Source organism: Neodiprion fabricii, chromosome 1, assembly GCF_021155785.1.
Source record: "Neodiprion fabricii isolate iyNeoFabr1 chromosome 1, iyNeoFabr1.1, whole genome shotgun sequence".
Taxonomy (NCBI): domain Eukaryota; kingdom Metazoa; phylum Arthropoda; class Insecta; order Hymenoptera; family Diprionidae; genus Neodiprion; species Neodiprion fabricii.
In genome coordinates, this window is record NC_060239.1 from 1,903,849 (window position 1) to 1,918,622 (window position 14,774).

The 14,774-nt window shown below is 40.5% G+C and overlaps 4 protein-coding genes across 5 annotated transcripts; 3 read left to right on the forward strand and 1 right to left on the reverse strand.

The window, feature by feature from the left end:
- Positions 1-1,078: 1,078 nt before the first annotated feature.
- Positions 1,079-3,498, forward strand: LOC124185408 (UDP-glycosyltransferase UGT5-like). Its single transcript, XM_046576156.1, has 5 exons — positions 1,079-1,811; positions 2,029-2,399; positions 2,488-2,710; positions 2,797-3,016; positions 3,101-3,498. The coding sequence occupies exons 1-5, from the start codon at positions 1,337-1,339 to the stop codon at positions 3,396-3,398; spliced, it is 1,587 nt and encodes a 528-aa protein (XP_046432112.1). The 5' UTR covers positions 1,079-1,336; the 3' UTR covers positions 3,399-3,498.
- A 1,204-nt stretch (positions 3,499-4,702) lies between these two features.
- Positions 4,703-7,520, forward strand: LOC124185411 (UDP-glycosyltransferase UGT5-like). Of its 2 annotated transcripts, none has more exons than XM_046576180.1 (5): positions 4,703-5,906; positions 6,066-6,436; positions 6,524-6,746; positions 6,831-6,958; positions 7,140-7,520. In XM_046576180.1, exons 1-5 carry the CDS (start codon positions 5,432-5,434, stop codon positions 7,446-7,448), a joined length of 1,506 nt encoding a protein of 501 aa, XP_046432136.1. In that variant the 5' UTR covers positions 4,703-5,431; the 3' UTR covers positions 7,449-7,520. The 2 variants fall into 2 exon arrangements, with proteins under 2 accessions (XP_046432136.1, XP_046432126.1); XM_046576170.1 differs by having other exon boundaries at positions 4,711-5,906; positions 6,831-7,050.
- A 1,265-nt stretch (positions 7,521-8,785) lies between these two features.
- LOC124185466 (NADH dehydrogenase [ubiquinone] 1 beta subcomplex subunit 2, mitochondrial-like) lies at positions 8,786-9,931 on the forward strand. The gene is made up of 3 exons (XM_046576279.1): positions 8,786-9,040; positions 9,343-9,466; positions 9,653-9,931. Exons 1-3 carry the CDS (start codon positions 8,943-8,945, stop codon positions 9,728-9,730), a joined length of 300 nt encoding a protein of 99 aa, XP_046432235.1. The 5' UTR covers positions 8,786-8,942; the 3' UTR covers positions 9,731-9,931.
- A 968-nt stretch (positions 9,932-10,899) lies between these two features.
- LOC124185455 (aldehyde dehydrogenase 1A1-like) lies at positions 10,900-14,669 on the reverse strand. Its single transcript, XM_046576254.1, has 10 exons — positions 14,488-14,669; positions 13,343-13,447; positions 12,958-13,059; positions 12,683-12,848; positions 12,301-12,605; positions 12,132-12,234; positions 11,748-12,046; positions 11,440-11,648; positions 11,220-11,294; positions 10,900-11,102 (listed from the first exon to the last, which is right to left on the reverse strand). Exons 1-10 carry the CDS (start codon positions 14,521-14,523, stop codon positions 11,033-11,035), a joined length of 1,470 nt encoding a protein of 489 aa, XP_046432210.1. The 5' UTR covers positions 14,524-14,669; the 3' UTR covers positions 10,900-11,032.
- Positions 14,670-14,774: the final 105 nt, after the last annotated feature.

A 14,774-nucleotide genomic window follows, 5' to 3' on the forward strand; every position in this document is an offset into this window, starting at 1 on the left:
CGATGCGGGAAACGTGCGGATTTCGCATGGCCAATGTTATCACGTGTCAGGTAAATGGAACGAAGACATTGGCGAGATAGGTAGACTCGCGGCTGGATTGCAGTAATTTGCCATCGCTGAAATTAACGGTGATAAAAGTATGAAAGTCTCAATTGATGAGTGACGCTGCACGCTACCAAAGGCTAAACGGTACTTCGTTATGCGATGGATAATGTTTGAAAGAAGCGTCCGATTCGGCGATGGATTCGCCATTTATTTTTCTTGAGGGCGTGTAAAGGTGTTTTCACCGAAAATGGGAAACGAGTGGTAATGTTTATTTTATCGAGTTCGAAGACACCCAGTCTTATTGTCGCAGCCGAAAACATCTGTGGTACCACATCGTGCTTCTTGATAGCGTCAGACTCTTTGTTCAGAGAAAGCTACGGAGAGGAAAAAAAATATTATCAGAGACTCAAAGAAACTGGAGACTCATGTATCCGCGTGACGAATTTCTTGATAAAAGAACTCGGCACTCGGCAATTGGTTGGATGCATTTGAACCTCACGATTATCTATAATTATCCGTGAATACGAAATTTCAGTTATTACGCAACTGTCAATGTACATACGTTGCGTCATGCGTTCATGACATGACAAAATACAACGTTCGGATTTCTCGATGTGTCGGCTGTAGAGAATCAATCGCATTAATTTTCATAACGTCATGTTCATAGTCGAATTCTATGATATGGCGCTACTGACCTATCGACGAACATTGAAATTGCATCTGGCGTGTTCCATTCAAATCTGCGTGCAGTTCGTTACTGTTCTCTTCTTACTTCATTAAAATAGCGATCCTAACGAAACGGTTTTTTCGGCGACTATTGTGTCGTCAACCTTCCGGGTAATTTACATCGTGCATCTACAGGACAGATACTAACAGGGGCAACAGTATCTCAAGTGGGAGGAGCCAGACATATTGTGTAATTGTCCTGAGACACGACACGATCACGGCAAGGGGTGGGTTACCAGGAACAAGCGTGTATTTCCGAGTTACTGGTCGTTCTACTAATCTCGTGACACGTGATTCGGCACAGATCACTCATAAGCGATCGTCAAGGGTATGAAGCAACGCCAAACTTCAACACAGCGAATACAGTGTATTTCGATAATGCGCTTGTTAATTATACACCAACACATATGACGACAAGTTTGCCATTTCACGCTGCTTTTGCGTGGATTTGCGACTATAGAGCGAATACAATTGGAGCGTGTAACTAGATCCCTCTCGGTATAAAAGTTAGCTTCTTAGTTCGAGGGCACAGTAATCAGACTCGCGGAATTTGCATCGGACCAGGATGTCACGGTATTTTCTATCAGCTACACTAATTTTGGTGGTTGGATTCTGGCACTATGGATGTGCTTCGAGGATACTCGGTATATTTCCAACACCCTCCATCAGTCATCAAGTGGTATTTCGTGGACTCACCCTCGCGTTGAGGGAACGGGGTCACGAGCTCGTTATTGTGACCACAGATCCTGTGAACGATCCAAATCTGACAAATTACAAGGAGATAGATGTCCACTCTCTCTACGATATTTTCATCAAGGATGTAGATTGGATTGCAACTCGAGAAAAAGACACGTGGTCTAACATGTTTGATGGCTTTATGTCGAAGCTTGAGTTAGAATGCGAAGAGATCCTCGAACATCCTGAACTGAGAAAGCTTTACGCGCCGAACAGTGGCGAAAAGTTTGACCTGATGCTCATTGAGATGCTTTATTTTCCCTCTCTTATGCCTCTCGCTACGAGATTTGACGTTCCAGTCATCGGTAAGTGATTTTTTTGCTGGGTGAAAAGCTTATTGCGATTAATTCTTGCAGATATTTATTCACCATCTACGAATATATGTATTCGAACCACGCCTCATGTTACATGAAATTGACGGTTCAATTGATGACATTTCTAAAGATTATTGTATTTGCAACCGCTTAGCGAGGATTATAAACATGCTATAGTGGATTTAATTTTCTACACTGTTCTTTGAAGGAATGGCATCTCTGGGTCTGAATCTGAACATACAGTACGCGGTTGGCAATCCTATTATGCCTTCTCATCCATCAAATTGGGATGCGGACGAAAAAATCTTCGGTGAATTGACACTTTGGCAAAGAATGAAGAACTTCATACGGACATGGAAATATCTGTACAAATACTGGACTCGTTACATGCCGGCGCAACAGGCGTTGGCGAGAAAATATTTTGGAAACGACATTCCTGATATCAGCGATATCGAGAAGAACGTCAGTTTGGTCTTTGCCAACCAGCAAGCGCCGATTACGTACCTTAGACCAAATGTTCCTAAAATCATAGACATCGGTGGGTTTCATGTCACCAAGAAAATTAAGCCTCTGTCAAAGGTATTGTTGAGAGATTTCAATCACCAAATAATCTCGTCGTTATTGATCTAATGGGACAGATAATAAATTCACACTTCTGCACACATAGGATCTTCAAAAAATTTTGGACGATTCGACGCAAGGCTTCATTTACATGAGCCTCGGATCAAATGTCAAAAGTGTGATGTTGGCGAATGGAACGCGAGAAGAATTCATCGCTGCCTTTTCGAAACTACCATACACTGTTGTTTGGAAATTTGAAGATGAGTTTCTTCCGAATCAACCACCCAACGTCCTAATTATGAAGTGGGCTCCACAGCAGTCCATTCTAGGTAACTACATGCTAGTTACTGTACATAGATAAAACAGACACGGTCTGGTAGTTCAGTTTAAATATCTGGTCACTCTCTCCGTTCAGCACACCCGAACCTGAAAGTTTTCATATATCAAGGAGGATTGCAAAGCACGGAGGAGGCAATATCACATGGCGTACCTGTAATTGGCTTTCCAGTGCTTGCCGACCAGGATATACACGTTAGCAAAATGGCGTCTCTCGGTGTTGGTAAAAAATTAGAAATTCTCACCGTCAAAAGAGACGAGTTAATCGAAGCGATTCAATCCGTTGTCTATGACACAAGGTAAAATATTGCCGATTGCGTGACAGTTGAAACTATTCGTGCGACCGAGTCTGCAGTATAAATTTGAACGCTCTGCATTTTCAGCTACAAGAAACGCATGTTGGACTTGCGAAATTTGCTCAGAGATAAACCTTACGATTCGATGGAAAACGCGATTTGGTGGACGGAGCACGTGATACGTCACAAAGGAGCTCCATATCTGCAATCCACTCTGGTCGACGAGCCATGGTATCAGCGTCAAGATATGGACATTGTTTTCATCATTTCCGCCGGATCTCTCGTAGCTTTATGTTTCACATTAGTTGTATTCCACAAGTTGTTGATTTGCAGTATTCGTGCCTTCAATAAGCTGCCGTCCAGCAAAAAAGACAAACTCCATTAATTTATTTTGGCAATTGATGCCATAGATCATATAAAGTATTAATTTACTGTAAAAATGTATGACACGTGTATAAGTTATGAATACACTAGCTCATTTTTTACGTTCAACTTGTCTTCGATGCATAGTCAGAATTTTATGACGTTACTCAATTCAACTGTTTCACAAAGAATAATTGAAGATACCAAAGATTCGTGTAGGTGACTAATATCGCTAACATCGAAGTAAACGTAGGGGAAAATAACGGCGCAAGAAACGTTCTTCTTTCAAATACAGTGGTGTAGGGAATAAAATACTTTGTTAAATGATTTTCCACAATGTAATATGCCCCCTAGATTTAATTTTTAAGAGTTTTAATGCTGAGCGTTTTCAACTAAGTATTCTTACCACGATTTGCCGGTCAGAAATTTTTAAGCCATTGGATGATTCACGTTGATCAGGCAAGTTCTACTGTCAGGCTTACTGAAAAATCTAGCAAAGCGGAAAAATTGTTGACTTGGAGACTTGTCATTCTTTCTTCTTTCCACGGCTTCTTCAAGTAACTCTGATTAAATGTAACTTAGCTCTATATCGGGGCATTTTCTTTTATCGATTCGTGTACCGTTTACCTGAACACCACGTGATCATGCTCGACTATAGTTAGCAGATCTGAAAGTACTTGCAAACTGAAAATCTCTTGGTCTCATACCAAGATACTAGTCCAAAAAATGTATCAGACTGAAAGACTTTTTATCACGAATTGTAAAACTTATCTATCCTCGCAAATGGTGTTGGAACGTTCATACCTGCAAACGTACATCGTCTTATGATATAATGAGAAATTACAAATGCTTATATTGCAATATGCTTTGAGTGCTCGACTCACTTGTCACTCATTTGGTCAGCACTCAGCAGTTAGTTGAATATTTTTCAACTGGTAGATTGTTTAGAATAATTATATATGAGTCATAGAAAATTTCCCCTTTTACATTATCCTCCGTATATGTACTTTGCAATGCATCCGTGACATAGCGAAACACAAAGTCCTGACCTCTCGATATACCTCACGACATAGTGTCTTAAGCTCAAATAATTACGGAAATTTTTATAAATTCGTGTTCACAATCAGTATCATAGATTCATGCGTGCGTCATATCTGAACAAGATGGAACCAGTCCCGTAATACCTATCCTCATAGTCAAACAGCTTAAACGTCGATACTATAACACAGCTTACTGAGACAATTGCCTACTGGATAACTGAGAGTAACGTGACATTTATCGAAATGACGCATTCGAGTGTATTTATGACAGGTCGATGTTGTATCTCCTTACCTTGCGATAGCTTGGAGTATCGATATCCTCTTTACGGATACGTATCGATAGTCAATACCTATTATATAATCGGAGATCGGATTTCAGATCTCTACTATCTGACCATCTCAGTTTGGTAAAAGATATCATTCGAAGACGTACTTTATCCGAATGTTCGTGAAAGACTGTTGATATTCTTTTACGACAACGTGTCTGTTTGATTTTGAGGTGCCGTGCGTCGGGAATGGGTCATACACGAAAACCATGATTCAAACGACAGCAGGGCCTTTCACAGCCGTTATTGTGGTATTGTTGGGTCACAAACGGAGATGACAGTGTCTCGAGTTGGGGGGAAACCTGACATACTGTGTAGTTGCCTCGAGATACGGCACTATCGCGGCGAGAGGTGCTCAACTTAATTTAATTCAGAATTTTTGGACTTATTGACGATCGAGAAAATCTTATCTGTGCGGTTGGCCACATACCACGCATATGCGCTTAATTAAACTGGCCACTAGGTGCAGGGACATTAGAAAATCCTATCCGATGACGCCACTTTTCGCAATTCTCTACACTGTAGCATGGTAAATGAAGCCTTTTTCGATAACGTCTTCACCTCGTATTACATACCATTACGGAATAACCATTGCGTGCCATCGTGCAAGTAAACTAGTCACAATATAACAGGTTTCTACTTTGAGAGGACAGTCACTTATAGACGAGCGGGATTTGTAGCAGGTTAAAATGTTACGGAGTTTTGTGTCAGCTACGTTGATTTTGCTTGCCGCTTTTTGGCACTACGGATATGCTTCAAGGATACTCGGTGTATTTCCAACCCCTTCGATCAGTCATCAAATAGTATTCCGTGCTCTCACCCTTGCACTGAGAGAACGGGGCCATCAGCTCGTTGTTGTGACTCCAGATCCGGTCAACGATCCAATGTTGACCAACTATACGGAGATTGATCTTCACTTTCTCTACGCTGATACCGACGGTGGTGAGAATTGGGTCGAGACTTTGGCAAAGGAAAGGTGGACCGATATCCAGGATGCCTATTTGTCGACGGTCCTGTCACAAACCGAACTCATCCTTGATCATCCTGAACTGAAGAAGCTATACGCACCAAACAATGGCCAAAAGTTCAATTTGATGATGATCGAGATGCTTTATTATCCTGCCCTTTTGCCTCTTGCCACGCGATTCGATGTTCCAGTTGTGGGTAAGTGAGTTTTTGTCTGTAACAAAAGCTTCCCGTTCATTATTACTGAGCGTTCATGAATGAAGAGGACACAAGTCTCATAATAATATCCGCCTGTCGAATTGGCGCATTGTTCAGGGTTACTAATCCTATCTGAATTGTCTGTATTATTGTTTGAAGGTATAACATCTCTGGGTCTAAGTTTGAGTATTCATTACGCAATTGGCAATCCTATCATCCCTTCTCATTCGTCAAATTGGGATACAGAAGAAATGATTTTCGGTGAGGCGACATTTTGGCAAAGGCTAAAAAACTTTATATGGGTATGGAAGTTTTTATATAAATACCGAACTCGTTACATGCCGGCGCAACAGGCGTTGGCCAGAAAATATTTTGGGAACGACATTCCTGATATCAGCGACATCGAAAAGAACGTCAGTGTGGTTTTTGTCAACCAGCAGACACCGATTTCGTATCTCAGACCAAATATTCCTAAAGTCATAGATATCGGTGGATTTCACATCGCAAGGGAAATCAAGCCACTCCCGAAGGTAGGGTTAAGATATTTTCATCGTTGGAACATTTCGTCATTGGTAGACGAAAACGAACATGTACTGAATTTTCACCATTGCATACAGGACCTTCAAAAGATCTTGGACGATTCGACGCAAGGCTTCATTTACATGAGCCTTGGATCAAATATCAAAAGTGTGATGTTGAGTGACGAAGTGCGTAGAGAATTCATCGCTGCATTTTCGGAACTGCCGTACACTGTTATTTGGAAATTTGAGGACGATTTTCTTGCAAATAAACCAGAAAATGTCATAATTATGAAGTGGACTCCGCAGCAATCGATTCTGGGTAACTACGTATTAATCGTGGCAAAACAAGAAAACGTATAAGGTCTGGAAGTTTCAGTATTATTTGTTTACTCTGTCTGTTCAGCACATCCGAATCTAAAAGTTTTCATATACCAAGGAGGACTTCAAAGCACAGAGGAAGCGGTTTCTCATGGCATCCCTGTAATTGGATTACCGGTATTCACCGACCAGCACGTACACGCTAACAAAATGGTTAGTCTAGGTGTTGGAAAAAAGTTGAACATTCATTCCGTCAACAGGCACGATATACTTGAAGCAATACGCACTGTCGTCCTTGACAAAAGGTATAACATGGCCAGTTGAATAGAGGTTGACACTAGTTGTGTAACTACGTCTGTCGTACAATTTCGAATTCTTTCGCTTCTATTTCCAGCTACAAGAGGCGGATGATGGACTTGCGGAATTTGCTCAAGGACAAACCCTACGATTCGCTGAAGAACGCGATTTGGTGGACAGAGCATGTGATACGTCACAAAGGAGCTCCACATCTGCAGTCCACTACGGTCGACGAGCCGTGGTATCAGCGTCAAGATATGGACATTGTTTTTGTTATTTCCACCGGATTTCTCATAACTTCAAGTTTGGCAATAATTGCGTTCTACAGGATGGTCAATCATATTCGTGCAATGATTCACCCAATCAGTCAGAAGGTCAAAATAAATTGACGCGACCTCGCGATTAGCGCAAATGAGTAAAAAAGGTCTTACAATTTTTTGCAAATTGGAAAAGTATTGAATATGCACTGTAAATCATCGATCTATTCTCGTAATTCTGGTTATCAATTATTCCTTGGACTCGCGGTAAACTATGTTCACGGAATGGCCAATTTTCCACTCTGCACTGAGGGAGCAAAGTGCAGTTTTGCTTCCTCAGGGTGGACGGCCACATCCCCCTCTCAGTTTCGGTACTAAGTCCCGCATTCGTAGGCAAAAACCTATCTTCCTTTCTTGGTGCAGAATGTACTATTGTTATCGAATCAACGATAATGTTTACTTTCATGACTTGATAAGCGGAAAAAAATAGCCTATGACTCCCTCGTATACTTTTTCCGCTGTCTGCTTCTCGCTTCGTTCAGGCAGTAAATCAACCGCGGGGATAATCTACGACTTTATTCCCTTGTTACTTAATGTACTGTTGTGGAGGCAGTTCAAAGTTATTCACTTGAATGAAATACAGCGAGACAATCAAACACAAATAATACATATTTGAATACTCACGGTAATTAACAAAATATTTGACGTAATAACATTCACACAGTCTCTAAAATTGACTTCAAAGATCAGAATTCACAAATATCAGCGCAATACACGCGTAATAACAGATGTTCGTTGCGGGGTAGGAATTATGTTTACGCCTGAGATGAGCTAGGACAATTCAATGAAAACAGACCGGGCGGTCCGCATCCGTTCAATTCAAACAAATCCAATCCCGAGCGTCGCGGCGTCGTTCGCAGTCATTTGCTCGCTGGCAGCGGGCCGAGAGCTACGGAGTCGTTTATCGCGTGGTCTAATCGTAATATTCGGGAATGGATGTCTGCCTTATCGGGAAAAGTCAGGGAAAAATCAAGGAATTATAACAGACCATAGGGAAAATGTACCTATTTTATAAATCCTTTTCAAATCTCAGCTGTACTTCGTAAATTCAGTTAAATATTGCTCAATTTCTAATTATTCGTGTGCAACGAACCACTAGTAGGTATTTTTTACCTACGAATGTATATAATATTCAAGGTGCATAACTTTCTGAGCTTTTGGTCATGAAAACTGGGCAACATTACCTGAGTCTGGTGGAAAAGAGTCAAGGAATTTTATGTGAGCAGAATTGTTGCGATTAATCCTGATCCGCGGATTGTCACCACTCGAAAAAGTGATCAGCTGCTGTAATTTCCTCAATATTGATTGTTTCTTCAAATTTGAATAATTCGCAAAACCGGCCACCTGCTATTTCTCAAATTTTTATATATTTTTAAAAATAGAATAATCAAACGGTGCACTTAAAAAGTCTTAACACCTGCAAAACGACATCTCGACTGTCGCGTACATTGGAAAAGTCAAAGAGCTTGCGCGAAGAGAATGCGCACTAAACTTGCTGTTTGCGTTACGTCGATGGATCGTGCTCGATCCTCAAGCAGTTGAGGTTGGTTCGGATGATAGTTGAGTAAATATCGGTATAAAAAATGTCGACGTCCCGTGGTATAAACTTGTTGAGAGTCTTTAGACAAGCCACGAAAATAAATCGCAATCACAACCTGCAACAGACGCGAAATGGGCACGGGTAAGTTGTTCACGGGTTATGTAACGTCGAACGATGAAATGCTTTTAGGTTAGAATATCCGTGAAAATATTTTACGTGCAATACGTATTGTAGCTATGCGTGTTTCTGAATTTCAACGTTTCTGGATGTATCCAGAAATTCACCGGAATTTGAATCCGTTGATCTATTCAATGGAATGTATAGCGATCACCAACTTCTAGGCAGACTTGCGTAGAGGAATTTGTAAATAAGAAACGTAGACACGACCAGCTACGCTCTCAACTAATGTATCTAACACAAATTTCGGCTCTGTTGTATTATAGAGTCGTTTACCGTTTGCCAGCACCTCCGCCACATAAAAGCGTTACTATAGGCGCAGAAGTAATCGGAGGAGTCGCGTGGTGGTGGATTCTTTGGCATCTATGGCACGACTACGAACACATTACCGTAAGCGCTTTCTTGTTCAATTAGCCAATAATTCTACCTTGAAACTGGTTTATTATATCTCGGGTTTCTTCGTCCAAACGGATTTTCCCGCTTCTTATATTTCTATACTTGGGTAAATTTGGTTTGTCGTGATTGAAATTTCAATCGTGTACTGAATAATCATTTTTATCGCTTTTGCTTATCAAGGGGGAATTCGATTATCCTGATCCATTGAAATGGACCGATGAGGAATTGGGAATACCTCCGGACGACCATGACGTCTAATTAGATTGTGGATTAAGCCGGTACGTCATTGTTCACGTTTTAAAAAACACCAGTTGTCGGAACCGTTAGAAAATTTAAAAATCTTAATTGTGATTCGAAAATTCCTGAGACAACTCCGGAGTAGCACTTGTAATTAAAACCGTATTTAATAATGCTATCGTGTAATATAATGTATTAATAAAAGCAACTCTATGCGGGTTATTTCTATGCATTCATCAGCAGACATCAGATTACCTGATGTAGGTACAGTTTATGGTCCACTAACAGTATTTCTTTGTTATTTATGATTTTACCATTTTTAGTTATGAATGATGCAGGTGTAAATTATTCGAAACAAGCAGCAACGCTTATTGGTAATACAAAAAATTCTCGTGCACTTAGGTGTCACCGACGGTAACAGTTTGGACAATCACAGTCCTATCACGGGTGTATTGATAGTTGTCGCAACCGCGCTTTTGAAGTATTCGTGTAACCCGTCTTTCCTGCTGTAAATTGTGAATGCGATGCACTCACAATTTACATCCCTGACCAGATACAACAACTATTTTGCTGTACATAAAAAAAATGGTTTTCGCAAAATCCACTTCCTTGATATTTCTCACAAAGCGTCGACTTTGAAATTTCACGATCAATCATTCAAATTATTTGAACAACTTCATTGTTGAATCCGGTGTAAGCAAATTCTAACGGTAAAAAGTGAAAAAGTGTGACAAGTGTCTGTAATGTTCCACCTTGGGATCGTGTAGCCATGGAAAGATACAATTTCTTGGGCACGCCCGTGCAATGTGTACCTTGACATGGAATGAACTACAAATCAGCCCACTTCAGTCAAGTATCGATAAATGGGTAAGTGTGAAATATATCTAATATTATTTAGAATATTGTTGAAATATTGATAAACTTGGAATAGGTAGAACCAAGTGTCGGGCTGATGAAATTTTTTCACTCAAAAAACGGCTTCACGTAAGTGAATTAAATAATCGACCATAGTTATTTTTTCACAATGCGTGCATTATTTGCAACGATCGTTCGATTTTTATACTTCTGTCGAAATCATGTCGGACTTCAATTTTATTAGATACGAAATAGTTTTAATCTCAAGAATCAGAATCAGAAAGCAGCATCTTTTTTTTCGTCGAAAACAGAGGTAACAAGATTTTTCGCATACATTCGAATTCAACAAGATTTTATTGCTAACAATCTTACGTTCATTCGTTCAGGTTTGGGGGTTGGTATTACAAAATATATTCATAGAAAATACATGGTAGATAATATATGGTCGTTGGTAGTTTCCTGGTAGTTTTAGTTTTTGGTAGGCGTCTTGATTGAAATCATCTTGATTTCGAGATACTCGTTTAGTCCATCTTCCCCACTGTAAATTGCGTAAATCAATAGTTGAAAACATACACGCGGACTGTACATTATACTTATAATTATATGAATGAATTCATATTTGAAATTTCGTGTCAGTTCGAATTGTGAAACTTACAGTTCTCGTCCGATTCCGGATTTCTTGTAACCTCCGAACGGCGTTTGGGGTGTAATAGCATCGTAACAATTGATCCTGAAAGCGAAACGCATAACTCATTAAGAAAAGTTCTTCATTACTGTGTCAAATGAACAGTGAATAAGTCAACGCAACAAAAATGAATTAATCAACTTTTTTCGACTATATATTTAATATCGAATGGCAAATCGAACAAATTTACCACACGCTTCCAGCCTCGACAGCTTTCGCAAATGTAAGAGCCTTGTCGATGTCTTTGGTCAGGACAGCTGCGGCAAGACCGTAGGTGGTGTTGTTCGCACGATCGATAACTTCTTCAAGCGTCTCAAATTTGAAGATCGTTTGGACAGGTCCGAATATCTCTTCCTTGGCGATTCTCATGTCGTCAGTAGCGTCAGAAAATACGGTTGGCTGAAAAATAGCGGATGATGGGAAATATTGAAATTGCTCAAAACTATTTCTTCAACAGACATCGAAAAATCCTAAAGTATGCTGGAGTCCGAGTTGTACCTTGAAGAAAAATCCAACGTTTCCCAAGCGTTCCCCTCCAGTTTGTAAAACGGCCCCCTCCTTTTTGCCGGACTCTACGAGGTTTGTAACCTTGTCAAACATTTCTCTGTCGATTTGCGGCCCCTGTTCAGTACCCGGGGCAAACGGATCCCCGACCTTTCTTTTCTCGGCAAGTTCCTTAGCCCGGGCTACAAACGCGTCGTAAATACCGGACTGAACGTAAGTCCGCGAACCGGCGCAGCAGCTTTGTCCATGATTATCAAACAGCGCCGTGTGAGCAATCTCCGCAGCTTCGTTGACTAGAAGAATGTTAAATTATTTGTAACGATCGATCATAATTTCGTTTAGTAGTAATGACAGTTGAAATCGTTAATCGCAACCAACCGTCGAAGTCGTTGAAAATTACCACCGGGCTCTTTCCTCCGAGTTCCAAGCCGACTCGTTTCAAATTTGACTTCGCCGACGCGGCCATGATCAAATGGCCAACCTTGCGAAACGTGAAAGAAGAAACGTAAAAAATGACTTGGCAAATTGAAATTCAATGTTTCCTCACCTCCGTGGAGCCGGTGAAGGCGACCTTGTTTATGTCAGGGTGTTCAGCTATCGCTGCTCCTGCGGTTGGCCCGTATCCTGGAAGGACGTTAACGACTCCTGGAGGAAAACCGGCTTCCTTGACCAGAGACGCAGCGTGAAGGGCGGTCAGGGGTGTTTGTTCAGCGGGTTTCAGGACGATTGTACATCCTGCGGCTAGTGCTGGTGCCCACTTCCAAGATAGCATTAGTAGCGGGTAATTCCAGGGTATGATTTGTCCAACAACACCAATCGGCTCCTTTCGCGTCAGGGCGAACGAGTTGCCGTCTGGGAAGAGGGTAGTTCGTTAATTGATCGTTACCTTGTTTTTCACACTCTTTTTCGAATCATCCTCCATTACTCACCCGCGGGAATAGTGCTTCCATGGATTTTATCGGACCATCCCGCGTAGTAACGCAAAACTGTGGCGCTTATTTGAATGTCGAAAAGAGAAGCGGCGAATGACTTGCCGTTATCCAAAGATTCCAAATTCGCCAGATGTTCGCTATCTCTGTCGATTAAATCCGCAAGCTGTTTAAACATAAAATAAAATGAAATCGACGTTAAAAGTGAGTGGTTTTTTTTTATTTCGTCGACGGTTTTACTTTCATTCCGTATAATTCGAAATTCGCTCACTAACTTTGTTCATGAGATTCCCTCTGGCCGAAGCATCCATTGTTCGCCATGGTGAACCTCTTGCAAATGCCTTTTTAGCTGCTGAAACTGCCTTGTCAACGTCAGCCTGCATTAATAAATAATTATTAAAGCTACTAGGATACATGCACTGGTTGAAACTTATAAAATCATAATGTACGTGCTGTTTATTAATTGATAATTGCCAATTATGATACCCGATGGTGTTATTATGCGTTATATCTGCAAGTGCTTCATCCCGAGTGTGGAATGTCATTCGTTTGTTCAAGGTTGAAATGCGTGCTAATTGAAACGCCTCTCTCATGATACCTACTTATAATTGCTACGGTATTTAAAACGTATTACACGTATAGACAGATCGTGCACCGTACCTTGTCAGCTTCGGAAATTTCTGCAATAACAGTCTCGGTTGCAGGATTAATGGTCCGGAATTTTTTTCCACTCTCTGCATCCACCCATTCGTTGTTGATGAACAACTGCGATGTGATAAGTTATTTATAACGTAAGATATTGCATACATCCCACGAGATATACTGAAATGCAATCCGCGTATCCAAATCGCGTTATAACGTCTCGCGTCGATTATTTAACATTTTTGTAATTTGAATATCACATATGAGTTCATTGAACTTTTGACGTAGAATTCAGTTGGCAACAAAGTATCATCGTTCTGCAACGTTATCTTCGACTTTTCATAATCGTTGAAATTATAATTAACAGTGAGATTAAACCGACTTGTTCTAACACATTCCATTATCTTGAACTGACAATATTCCTTGCTTCGGTTAGTGCCACTTTTGAGTGATTGGTATTTTTCTCATCTCTCTATTATCATGTATGTAACTCATCGTCAGCGTTTATCCAATTCAAATCCACTTCGAAATGCATCTACGGCTTGAATGCCGGTCGCTTTAACAGCCGGTTTTGGATAGCGTAAGAAACAAAATTTGCTGTATACATTATGTATGCTGTTCCTTAATTACTCAATTAGAATCATTTGTTCGTTACGAAGAGTTTTTATTTTCATTAGATTTTTGAATTGATAATACAAACTTTGGTAGAAGGACAAGATTCATACGAAGAGTAGTCCGAATAATTAGGAACATTTATTTTGTAGTTTTAATATATACCCCGAGAGACAAGAATTTGTTTGGCGATCAGAAATTTTGTGTTCACTTTTGTAACCGGCATTTTATATGTTCTGAATTTTCGAATTAAAATTGTTTTCCTTTTGCTCAAAAGTTATTATCATATTCATTTGATTTTACTTGATCTCATCATTTTCCGACTTACTGTACAGCAATTTATCGAGACATTGATATGGAAGAAAGTGATGTGTTCCGTCAGTATTGACGGACGATTTGTCGGGTGCTTAGAAATTGAAAATCTTGTGCCGCGATAAATAGTCGGCCTCTAAGTTTGGTCTTACACATTTGAAATCAATTCTCTAGCATGAGCCACATCAAATGATATCGGTATCTTAACGAGATGGAAACAAGACTGTCTATTTATTTACCTTGGTGTACTTGATGTTGGGATTACGGTTCGCCATTTCGTTAACGATACAGTTTGAGGTCTCTCGGCAGCTCTCGGCAACTGTGGATGTCTAGCTCGGAGATTCTTTTTCACTCAAGGGACGCCTGCGCAGTGCGTTTTAAACGTAAAGCGCAAAGGCGCAGATCCCTGCACACGCTTGTTCTATTTACACATACGTTGCATTACAGTGACTGTACGATTTATTGACTGAGTGACAGATGACCGGTACGCTGGTATTACGGTGATTGAACAAATTATTGACCGAGT

Bases quoted from the DNA above. Each gene is read 5' to 3' on its own strand.
- LOC124185466 (XM_046576279.1), top strand. From the start codon at position 8,943: ATGTCGACGTCCCGTGGTATAAACTTGTTGAGAGTCTTTAGACAAGCC. The intron at 9,041-9,342 runs GTAAGTTGTTCA...GTTGTATTATAG, and splicing joins CAGACGCGAAATGGGCACGG to AGTCGTTTACCGTTTGCCAG. The intron at 9,467-9,652 runs GTAAGCGCTTTC...TTGCTTATCAAG, and splicing joins ACGACTACGAACACATTACC to GGGGAATTCGATTATCCTGA.
- LOC124185408 (XM_046576156.1), top strand. From the start codon at position 1,337: ATGTCACGGTATTTTCTATCAGCTACACTAATTTTGGTGGTTGGATTC. The intron at 2,400-2,487 runs GTATTGTTGAGA...CTGCACACATAG, and splicing joins AAATTAAGCCTCTGTCAAAG to GATCTTCAAAAAATTTTGGA. The intron at 2,711-2,796 runs GTAACTACATGC...CTCTCCGTTCAG, and splicing joins TCCACAGCAGTCCATTCTAG to CACACCCGAACCTGAAAGTT.
- LOC124185455 (XM_046576254.1), bottom strand. From the start codon at position 14,523: ATGGCGAACCGTAATCCCAACATCAAGTACACCAAG. The intron at 13,448-14,487 runs GTAAATAAATAG...ATCACATCGCAG, and splicing joins CCAACATCAAGTACACCAAG to TTGTTCATCAACAACGAATG. The intron at 11,295-11,439 runs GTAAATTTGTTC...TTTCGCTTTCAG, and splicing joins GTCGAGGCTGGAAGCGTGTG to GATCAATTGTTACGATGCTA.
- LOC124185411 (XM_046576170.1), top strand. From the start codon at position 5,432: ATGTTACGGAGTTTTGTGTCAGCTACGTTGATTTTGCTTGCCGCTTTT. The intron at 5,907-6,065 runs GTAAGTGAGTTT...TATTGTTTGAAG, and splicing joins ATTCGATGTTCCAGTTGTGG to GTATAACATCTCTGGGTCTA. The intron at 6,747-6,830 runs GTAACTACGTAT...CTGTCTGTTCAG, and splicing joins TCCGCAGCAATCGATTCTGG to CACATCCGAATCTAAAAGTT.